Source organism: Sinohyriopsis cumingii, chromosome 9 (assembly GCF_028554795.1).
Source record: "Sinohyriopsis cumingii isolate HCF-2022 chromosome 9, ASM2855479v2, whole genome shotgun sequence".
NCBI lineage: Eukaryota > Metazoa > Mollusca > Bivalvia > Unionida > Unionidae > Sinohyriopsis > Sinohyriopsis cumingii.
In genome coordinates, this window is record NC_142969.1 from 119,863,040 (window position 1) to 119,875,572 (window position 12,533).

The 12,533-nt window shown below is 34.8% G+C and overlaps 1 protein-coding gene across 1 annotated transcript in view; it reads right to left on the reverse strand.

The window, feature by feature from the left end:
• Nucleotides 1–8,356, reverse strand: part of LOC149792586 (uncharacterized) — a 74,611-nt gene extending 66,255 nt beyond the window's left edge. Inside the window, exon 1 of the mRNA XM_089971212.1 lies at nt 8,202–8,356. Coding sequence (XP_089827338.1) covers nt 8,202–8,273 — 72 coding nt within the window. The 5' untranslated portion in view covers nt 8,274–8,356. The remainder of the gene's footprint in view (nt 1–8,201) is intronic.
• Between the last annotated feature and the right edge of the window lie 4,177 nt (nt 8,357–12,533).

Sequence of the window (12,533 nt, forward strand, 5' to 3'; positions counted from 1 at the left end):
ATGAACTGTATTTATCTAATTTAATGCATGTTTCCTGAATAAAATTTATGTAATGTTACGACCGTGTGGACTTAACAAAGTAACAGAAAGAAGCTAAATAAACAAGTTTAATAGAATCAAGAAATAAATTAATTTCTCAAAGTTATAAAGTAAACATTTAAAAGAAACTTAAAGTATTGTACATTAAATCCCAGATAATCGTAAAATTTTTTATCACAAGTTTAAAGCATAGAGTTCCGAATCTCTCTGAATAAATTCACAACACTCCTAAATTAGTCCTCTTGTCCAAAATGTCAACGAACACTTTGTAATTCCAATGAATAATTTTGAAATAAATGATTCCTCTCAAAACTATTTGAACACAACTAATATACTGATATTAAAAATAGAAATGAATATTTCTAAAACATAATAAAAAACCCAGGAGCCCACACGTTAGTTTCTAGAACATTCAAAGTTTGTAAGTAAGACGAGAACTTGAACTCAAATATCAGTTAACAGCTTATTTATAACTTACCAACATGACATAAACATGAGAGTAGTCAGGTAGACTAAACATGTACCCTCATTTGTGGACAAAGGTCAAGCACACAGTACAAATTAAAAGTACAAAACAGAAAAGAAATCACACGACTAATTTGTTTGTGATGTGACGAAACATCTGCTTCGTAGCTGGTACATTATTTTACAGGAAGAATAGACACATGTGTTAATTCTAGATTTTACCATTACACTTTTTATCCAACATTCTAAAAATAACTAGCTTCTTTGTTTGTGTCAGACTTCCCACAACTGTAATTCCATTGCAAATTTGCTAGAGAATGGCTTCGGCATTTAACCGCATAGCGACCCAGATTTATTCTTTATCTGACAAAGCTAAAATCGGTGCTTTAGAAATTTTTTTGTTTGTTTCTATGGCCTATTAACATCGTGCATATAAAGTGGTAGCTAGGTGTTATTTTAAGGAAAAACTGATTCCACCTACTTGGGCTGGAGAGCAAGTGTGACATATTGCAAGACGCAGGGTCAATATTGTGTCTAGCATTTTAAAAAAATCTATCCAAATTCAAGATATTTCTCTTTTTTAACACCTATATTAGGACTGAAGTTCAACGGTCTGTGCTAAAAAATCAACCAAGAGTAAATTATATCATCCATACCTAGTACATCAAGAAATGTAGACCTTTATGGCATCAATTTACGTTTCATGGGTATCAATATAAGTTATAAAGGTTAATGCACAGATCATATTGCAAGACCATACCCGGAACAGTGTCCAGGACATTAAAAACTGATTTTTCCAACGCAATTATGATCACTGGATATATCTAACTACAAGATGTTTTAAAACTAAATTTTGCCTAGGTCTCGCATAATACGAGAAGCTACTATTTTTAACAAATCTGTTTTGAAGCACCCAACCAAGTCCTCCACCCAATAAATCATATAAAAGTGTTCGATACATCCACTGTAAAATTCATGACTAGCGTAAGGATATCCAAGAACAGATCAAATCAATTTATTTGAAGGAGATTATTATAATTATTTACTCTTATTCATTAAAGACCCACCTGCCATGTGGTCCTCAATTATTGTAACAGGTTTTGTTATATAAAAAATTAAGAAGTCACATACAGATACACACACACACACACTCAAGTATGCTCCCACACTTGCTCATACAAATTTAAAATGAATTAATGTGTAACGATATTGGTCAAGAGACACATATATGAACAATATACTATGCACAGGTATATACATTTTAGCGTGTCAGAAGTCATATATGGAAACATCGAATAAAACATGCACATATTGTCTCGCGACACTATAATAAAGCCTATCTTGCATGAAGGTGAGAAAGTCCAACAATGAAGCAGTCTTCTACTTCAAGAAATTATTATCTAATACACGTTCTTTTATCACATCGGAAAATTTGTCAGAAGTCATTATAATCGCTTTGATCATACTCTGAAATAAGTATTTTGTGTTATTTTTTTCTTTCTTGTTTTTTTTAAGATAAGCAAGAAAATGGTTATCGCTAAAATGTGTAGTCTATTTAAGCGTATTGGGACAACATTATGCATAGACAATGAGGGCTGAGAAGTGTTAATCCAAAAAAGAAAAGTGTTCAACCAAATGAGTTGAAAAGTGCTCAGACAAAACACAAAAAGTCTTCAACCAAAAGAAGAAAAGTGTTCAACCAAAAGACGAAGAATGTTAAACCAAAAGAGAAAAGTGTACAAATAAAGGGTTCAAAAAGTGCTCAATCACAGGACGAAAAATGTTCAACCAAACGACGAAAAGTGTTCAACCGAAAGAAGAAAAATGTTCAACCCAATAGTGTTAAACCAAAGACGAAAACTGTTCAACCAAAAGACGAAAAGTGTTCAACCAAAAGACGAAAAGTGTTCGACCGAAAGAAGAAAAATGTTCAACCCAATAGTGTTAAACCAAAGACGAAAACTGTTCAACCAAAAGACAAAAAGTGTTCGACCAAAAGAAGAAATGTGTTCAACCCAAAGACGAAAAGTGTTCAACCAAAAGACGGAAAAAATCCAAGCAAAAGAAGAAATGTGTTCAAGAAAATGGTGAAAAGTGTTCAACCAAAAGACGAAACGTGTTCAACTAAAAGAAGAAATCTGTTTAACCAAAAGACGAAAGGCGTTCAACCAAAAGACGAGAAGTGTTCAACCAAGAGACAAAAGACGAAAAGCGTTCAACGAAAAGAAGAAAAGTGTTCAAGGAAAGAAGAAAAGTGTTCAACCAAAAGACGAAACTGATTTACCTTAAAAAGAGCTAAAAGACAGAACACGGGTCAAAAAGGAACTTGGTCATTTCCGCCTAGCTGGGGAGGTGAACAGACCTCTAAATTATCACTTGTTTGGTCAGTTATGTTCTTTTTATTGTTTTGATAGCTAGACTTTGCATTTATCCTGTACAGGTGGAACTACCCGGTTTTACTTTTGTCTTTAAGCACAAAAGAGAAGCTAGTGTCGCAAAGCAGGCGCCATAGGTCGGAAAGCATTTATTATAATTTTTTGCATCCTGACTTAACAAGGGAATACTACTTTCTGATAACCTCTTACACGTGTATTTTTCATACTTCCCGGATGGCCGGGTGGTTTAAAGCACTCGCCTTTACCCATCTCTGCAATATCACCTCTGACCGCTTGAGTTCGAGTCTGGGGCTGGCTCCAATTCGGGTATGTGAGAAAGCTGCCAGTAGCTTACAGTGGCTCTGTGGATTTTACCAAGGTATTCCTGGGTTCATTCTTCACCGGTAATACTGGCCGCCATGCATAACCCATCATGCGCTGAAAAAATGGTGTTAAACTCCAAAACAACAACTACAACCACCATACTACCACCTGTTACAACTCTATGGTCTTAAACTAGGTAACAGGAAAAGAAACAAACAAGGTTAGTGTGTGTGTGATTTGGATTTTTAACGTGGCTTTTAACAATTTTTCAGTCATATCGCTACGATGTCTTCAGCGTGGCAGCTTATAGTGATGTCTAGCACTGGGACATCATGCCCCAGACGTGTGGCACGATGTCCCACCCAGTCACATTATCCTGACACCAGGCCGACCAGTCCTAACACTATTGCTGAGCGCCAAGCGAGGTAGCTGTTAGTACCATTTTTGTAAGTCTTTGGTATGACGCGGCCAGAATAGATCGCACGACCTCCCGCATATGAGGCTGACGCTCTAACCACTAGGCCACCGGAGCAGTAGCAGGGTTAGTGAACTTCAACAAATAATTTCTTTCCATAGAACACAAAATGAAAATGTAAAAGGAATTTACAAACTTGCACAATAAATCCCAAATAATCTTAAAATAATCACAAATTGAAAGGTATAGAGAGTTCCGAATGAATTCTAGCACTGAGTGTTCTGATGTGTCAGTAGTCTTGGATGAGCAGATGTGCCAACAGTCTTAAAGTATCACAGTGGAGTAATCCATAATGTCCATGAATGAATTCGCAATAATCCCAAAATAATGATTTAATTAAGCATGTCAATGAGCACTATGTAGTTCCAATTAATAATTTAAATTTATTATTTATCTCAAATTAAATTTCAACACAACTAAAGAGATTCCATAAAGACTGATATTAAAATAGGAATAAAGAAGTTTGTTTACTTCAAAACCTTATATAATAACCTAAGACACAATAAGAAGATCAGGATGTGAGTAATTTTCCCACAAACTTCGTTAAGAAAATTCGCTTCAAGAACATTCAATCGCTAGAGCTTGTACTCAAATATCATCAAACAACTTATTTTTAACTGATAAACTTGTCAAAAATCTCTTAGATCATAGAGTGTTCAAGGGAAAAACCAGGTCCTGAACTCAAATCAATTAACCATGTTGTTTACAAATAATTAGTATCTTAAACTATAATCCACAATCGTGTACAAAAGTTAACCATGTAACATGTTGTTTACCAATGACCCTTACAATCTACAAGCACAGACAAAAGTTAAACACACAAATTAGATAGACATAACATACCCATATCACTTTAAACATCTATTCATTTTGTGATAGGATGTCAGGACTGTTGTATGGAGCTCATTTCGTTAGCATTCAGATTTCAAAGCACATAGTTGTATGTTTAATACACAAAGAAATTGGCTAAAACTTACATCAATTGCAGCATTGAGACGTTAAGATATTGTCATGTTTTTCATTGCTTGAACATCAACATATTTAATCACGATAAATAAGTGAGGAAATTTGTTTCAATAAAGCAGGACCTGTTTATAGCATGTTTGTTGACTTCGGGGATCAGTTCACTAGAAAAGTGGATTGAAGAGGATTTGATTGTGTGATTAGACATCGTTCTTACGGACATAGATAAAAAAGATCGCTAACTGCACTCACTGACCATTTAACGTCTAGAGTTTGACCTATGGCTCAACCCTTATCGAGATCTCCTATGTCCCCGGGGAAAAAATTGTAATTTTTTTAAAAGATTTTTTCATCACTGTATGTGAGGAGCAACGCGGAATATGGAAATGGTTGACTCCCTGTCCTCGTGTCTCTCCTAATTAGAAGTACAACGCATATCAATTTACGTGAATGACCATGAAAATAAGAAGAAAGAAAAAATTCTGCTTAAGCTAAAAATAACTTATTCTGTAACATATATTACAGTGATAGATTGGAATATATTATTAGGAGAAACATAATATTACCACAGTGGCGATATCACTTTTGAAATTACATTCTTTTTCCCAATATAAGAAGGAGATATGTTCTTTTGTATATTATTCAGACATGTGTTTCTATCTTCAGGACTATTTAAATTTTTATTCTCTATCTGTCTGTCTGTCTCCGTCTGTCTGTCTGTCTGTCTCTCTCTCTCTCACGATGAACAAATCCTAATATGAGTTCAGACTGTAGACTGTCTAGTATATATTTATGTAGTCATTGAGAAGGCGCTATCAATAATGATTACAAATGAACACCAGAAATAAAAGGTCGGCTCCTAGCATGAACTTGTTATAATTAGTTTTTCCATATGAATTATGCAAATTGTCAGTGAGTGACCTTACATGACCTGTTGCTATTCGATATTCTGTGTGACCCACACAGCATCGTACACCTCTTACACTTTACGACAAACAGTACACATTTAAAATAAAAACTCTTGATTACATACAGTAATTAAATTGTTTAATTAGCGATCTTAACCCTCATTGCAATAATAATCATCTCTGAAAACGACGGAGGAATCAGGCATTGACGAGTGTTGATTGCATATATTCTGAATATAAGACCTCAAGCGTTAAGTGATTTATTAAACAAACATAAAGATATAAAATCAGTTATCACTATTTTCTTTTCACATACATCGATATACAAGTAAGTTGTGCCCTGTCGTGTTTGCCCGTGTTATGCACTTTCTTCCTGCGGTTTTGAGACGAGTAAATCAGACGTCACAATGCAGACAGCTATTCATCACAGACAATGCGTACGTCTTTGCATATAATTGTATTGCACTTGTTACATATATCAAAATGCATCGTCTTATTATTTTTGACAATGTATTCAAAAGCCGCTTGGGGCAACAATATTCCCCATCATGTTGATTTTTATATTGTCGTACCTTTTTGATGACGACATTATTAATAGTTAGCATCCCCCCCCCCAAAAAAAAAATAATAAAAAGACTAACAATTCCAGGTATTGTATACTAATTTCGAAACTTGAAGTAATACATTTTGCTTATTGCAGGCAGCCATTGATTATAAAACGGACAAAACGTACTAGTGATATCATAAGTTTGTTTTGTTAGTTTAGATTTTCGACATAGGGCACTTTATAACAAAACCATATATCGAACGTCCATTTAGTACGAATAAAGAAGGTATTATGCAATCAAAATATCGAGACACTGATTATTCATTGCTCTCTGCAGGCCTGATATAGTCTGTGTCAATAATTGGTATTACTTAACTTTACAGGTATCACTCTAATTTCTCCTTTTCTTGAAGATGACTTATCAGGCTGACGATGATATGATTTTGTTAAAGCACTATCATGATATGATTTTGTTAGAGCACTATCATGATATGATTTTGTTAGAGCACGATCATGATATGATTTTCATTTAGCACTATCATGATATGATTTTGTTAGAGCACGATTATGATATGATTTTGTTAAAGCACTATCATGATATGATTTTGTTAAATCACGATCATATGATTTTCATTTAGCACCATCATGATATGATTTTGTTAGAGCACGATTATGATATGATTTTGTTAAAGCACTATCATGATATGATTTCGTTAGAGCACGATTATGATATGATTTTGTTAAAGCACTATCATGATACGATCTTTTTAGAGCACGATCATGATATGAGTTTCATTTAGCACTATCATGATATGATTTTGTTAGAGCACGATTATGATATGATTTTGTTAAAGCACTATCATGATATGATTTCGTTAGAGCACGCTTATGATATGATTTTGTTAGAGCACTATCATGATATGATCTTTTTAGAGCACGATCATGATATGAGTTTCATTTAGCACTATAATTTTCACTTTTGTTTACATCTGCAGGAATGCGATTTGCTAGATTTTCTTGTACTTATAAGGAGTCAGCCACGAATCTATTTCCAAACAAACAATAGCATGTGTACGCCGTGGGAAACGGATCACTTGCCTGGCTTTATTTTAATTTCGTCTCGCACTGCTTGTTCGATGTACGTTTTCCGTCGATGTAGTTTGATCTGCTCATAGATAATCATCCATATACGCCCGTAATTACACGTGTAGATTTTTCAAGGTAATACAAATATATTCGTCGACACAAATATTTACGATTGTTGATGAGTGTAATTTAATTTTCTTGCAGGAAGTAAAGGAACTCAGAGTTAATGTTATTAAATATAATTTTCTAATCGCAATCAACGTGGGTCAAAAGTATTATAATTTTCATTTTTATATATTTATTTATTTATTTGCAAGAAATTGATTATAATGCTGAAACAGTTGCTAAAGAAATATTGTGCGTATGTCTCTGTCGATTTTCTTTCTTTCTTTTTCCTTTCTTTTTAGATAATGTAAAACTTGTTTGCAAGAAATTCTGTTTTCTGTTCATACTATAACTATAAAATCAATACTCATTCTGTGATTCGATGCCTCGTCTGTCCTGGGTGAAATATTATTAACAAATTCACGAATCAGCACACACAAGGTATTATGGTTACTTTACATAAGAAACATCTGCTTGCTGTTAGACCCTCAGTTTACCTCTCCTAGTGGTTAAAGCAACCACCACATATGCGAGAGGTCGCGGGTTCTAACCCCGGCCGAGTCATATCAAAGACGTTAAAAAATGGTACTAACAGCTGCCTCGCTACATGTCTGCGATGCCCAGTGCTAAACATCACTATAAACTGCCGCACTGCAGACATAGTAGCGATATGACTGAACCATTTTCAAAGCTATATTACAAATCCAAATCACACACACACACACACACACACACACACACACACACACACACACACACCTTCAGTGGTTAAATCAACATGCAAGTGAACTATTATATTGCCCAGTTTGGAAATAAATCTTGCTTTCATCAAATATAACGAGTACAAACTTTATGCCACATTATAGACCTAGTACACCTGTTAACTTGCAAATATACTCAACTAATCTAACTACCTCTCTCCTTGTATATCCATTCCGCCATGTGGTAGAATACCTGCCAAAAGAGTTCGTTGGTCGAACTTCCATCGTTGCAGATAGTCCTATGTGGCACCAGTGCTTGCTTTTGTATTGGTAACAACTCGGCTAGACGCATATGTTAAGCTTGGAAATAAATCATGCATTGCTTTTATTTATGCAGGTGTGTTGGACACACTTACGACAACAAGATGAGGGCAACGCCCATTAATCTTAGAAGTTTTCTATTAGAGACTCGGTGCAAATTGAAAAGTGCCTTTAATGTCTGTGTTGATATCTCTCTCTCTCTCTCGCTCTCTCTCTCCGTTTTATTTTCAAATATGCTTGTGACAATACACAAATGATGTTTACGAATTAAAAAAAAAACAACAAATATTAATACATACTGAATATTGAATAAGTACAAAATATGCATATAAATATATTAGAAGGTCACATAATGGTAAGATGGCAGTCAAGTCAACAAAACAACCAACTTAATTGAATTCTGTTATGAAAAGAAACTGGTTTAACATTGTTGTCATAGAAGATTCGCACCTTGACTAAAAACTGTAGGAGACTACTAGCCTTGTACATAAATTACGAAGTTTGTTTATATTTTAATGCGATGAACATTTCTTTGTATCTACATTATACCTACAATTAAACTGAGAACAAACCTGAGGATGCTTCAATCCTGTCTCGAGTTTGCTGTTTTTTTTCCCGTTTGTTGTTGTTGTTGTTGATGTTGTTGTTGTTGTTGTTGATGTTGTTGTTTTGGGGTTAATACCATTTCTCAGCACAAGATATAGCGTAAATGGCTGTCAGTATAACTGAATGAGGAGGATCCAGGGAAAACCCAGGTAAGAACCATCCACCCACATGAATCTACTGGCAAGCTTTCTGACATACACACATTAGCCGACCACGAGATTCGAACCCACGCAGACAGAGGTGATGAGAGGGCTATGATCGATAAAGGCAAGCGCTTTTGATCACTCGCCCCACCCCACCCCCAGTTTCAAGTTTGAAAATACGTCATGCTCAAATAGCGTTATCAATATGAAACCTCATGGACGTGGTCTTTTATCTGACGTACACTGAAAATTATACAAATGATACTTATCATACCGTCATCCCCATCGATCTAAATCTATCTAATTTTGTACGAATGATTCTTCATAAGCAGGACACCGGGTGGCTGAGTAGTCTAAGGCCTTCGATATATAGATCATCGACGTCTTACCTCTGTGCGCACGGGTTCAAGTTTCGGCTCGGCCAGAGTGTGTATGTGAGAAAGCTTGCCAGTAGCGTAGATGTGGGTCGATGGTTCTACCCATGGTTTTCTCCGGGATTATCTTACACCAAAAATATTCATTCATCCTTGTATAGCCTCTCATGTGCTGATAAATGGCATTATGAACTGTAGCGAATTTGGAAGACCCTAATCTGTAAGATCACCAAAACTGATTGTTTCTAAGCCAGTGGGCACAAGACACGCTGAATTGTTAAATGTTGGTTGCTACTCTAGAGGCAAAGGCTCAAAATCTATTTCTACAGAGAAAACGAGATCGCTTGGTCTAAACGCATACCGCACAATTGAAAATCGAGAGGATTGCGGATCGTTTCATGCCGGACGCAAACTATTTTCCTGTAATTATGAGAACCATTTCATTCTCTACAAGACTACTACGATATATAAAACATATCCAATACACTCCGTGATCAAAATAAATATAAACTTTGCGATTAAGTGTTACGAATCTATGGTCTTAAACTAATTAACAGAAAGAAGTACAACAGCAAGTTTTGTACAACTTAACAAATAATTTAATTCCCTAAATTGTAAAATTAAAATTTAAGAGGAACCTACAGTATTATGAACCAAATCCAAAAGAATCATAAAGGTTATATTCCAAGTCCAAAAGTATAGAGTATTCCGAATGAATTCCCGGTCCTGAACGTGCTAATGTACCAATATCCTTGAATGTGCTGAAGTAACAACTCTCTTTATGCATCACAATGGCAGTGTCCTGAACGTATTTGAATGAAGACAATAATCTCAAAATGTTGCTTTAGTCCAGAACGTCATATGAGCACTTTATAATTCCAATTAAATCTAAGCACAACACTAAATACATTTGTAGACTATTATTAAAGCAAGAACAATACTAGGAAACAGAAATTAGGAATGAATCAGATATCATTTTGTATACATTTCCACGACTTTATTACAACTTTATATCGCAATACCTCGCACGTTGCATATGTCAAAACACAACCAACCTAACTTATGTCTCAACACAACCCACATGAAATTATCCCAAACTGTAAACATGTTCATTTTGCCAGAACTCAAACCGAAGAAAACAGCGTTTACAGTCATGGGCCAAAAGCGAAACACAAAATACAAATATACATAACATTAGAAAGGTTTAAAATGTATGCGCACATTACAAGGTAATTTAAAGAAACGTTAACATTTTTACATATAAACACATGAAGCGACATGGGAAGTCAGAATATTTCCTATGAGGCGATGGTCAAGAGTGTGTGAGAACCGCGTGACACAATTGCAAGATAAGTAAAAAAAAGGGGCTGATTGAAGTGAACTCACGTTCTTAGGGCAATGTGAACTCAAAGAAGCTCCTTGGGAAATCAGAAAGGCTCCAGGAGTGGTTGGTCTCATGTCGAACTTGTGCAAAAGTGTCATTGACGCATACAGATAAGAAAAGGCAGAACGAAAATTGAAAATTCACACTAGATCTGCTGCTACGGTGGTCAACGATGGGGAAGTTCACTTCAGATACAAGTATCGTAGAATCTATAGAAAACGAGGTAGGCATTGTGCTAAAATTTGAGATATGTGTCAAAGATTACATTGCAAAGACATTAAAACATGCCACATAGTTAGGTATAAGTGGTAATGTCAAAGTTAATAAATCCAAATGAAACCCTCGATACTTCATGCACCAGTACCAAAAACAAGCGAGACAAAATTGTAACCTCATTGAATACTTGACCCAACTGGAGCAAAATAAATAAGTTCGAATATGCATTATTTAAACAGAATCACAACGAATATGCTTTGAATAAATCAATGTAAAGATGAATGCTTTTTACGGTGGCAGCATTCAAGATTTGTACGAACTTGAACTATATATTTGAAGAATGTCTTCAGTAGAAATATCTGACAATTTGGTTCTGTAAATGATCCGGTAGAACTATATCAAACTGATGAAACAAACTACTCAGAAGGAGACAAAGTTTCAACCATCAATTTTTACCACACAACCAGAACATTGAACACACTGAATAGAAGGGATAATGGATGATGTGACTGACCATTGAATATAACATTACTATTTAGGACATCAAATTTGGGCAGGACTTAAGCTAAAGTGCAAGATGGATGTTTGAGAGGACTGACTATTGAACACTGCACATAGATAAAATATATACCGCTCAAAGGAAACCGAAATATAGATACAACTAGTAAAACGAAATTAAGAATAAAGATGATAGATGTTAATTTTTATGCTCCGTAATATGTCTTGAACACATTCAGCTGTCATAAAGATAAGTCGTTTTAAAACATAATGTAAATAGATCCAGTCAATGGATTGATAAATGTTATATAGTAGAGGACACAAATACGGTTGTACATGAATTTAACATAAAAGTAAGTGTATATGAAATTTTGGAAATTTTGGAAATGGGAAACAGCAGAACGACAAACAAAAAATCTTGCACAAGAGATGCAGTTAAGGGACATTAAATCAAACCAGTTAGAAATAACTGAACTATACAATCAAAGGCATGCTGACATGCCCATCATATGATGTTCCTAAAGATTACAAAGAGTGGATTGTACATATCTTGGAATAAACGATTTGTCAAGACTAACATCATAACATTTCAATAGACATACAGAAAATATATGTAATAATACTTTAACGTTTCGTACCAAGAGTAAAACTGTCAGCACATAAACAATTATGTAAAACTGTAAATAGCATGAGATAAATAATGCATGAAGAAGGTTCAGATGTAGAAGGTAAATATCATTAACATCAATTAAACATTCCGTGTTGTAGTTTTTGGGAGGATCGTATCGTTGTACCATATACAGAAAAATGTGACTGTGCTATGAAACAAAACGAAATGTCCGAAAGAATCAAACAGTCATGATAGGTTAATGAAGGAAAGAAACAAAATAACAGTCAAAGGACGAAAACTTTATATTCATGAGAAAATCTTTTGAGGGCCTGAATAATAAATTTGAGTGACGAAAATATTGCAGAAGCGCTAAAACATTTTTTTAAAAGCCTC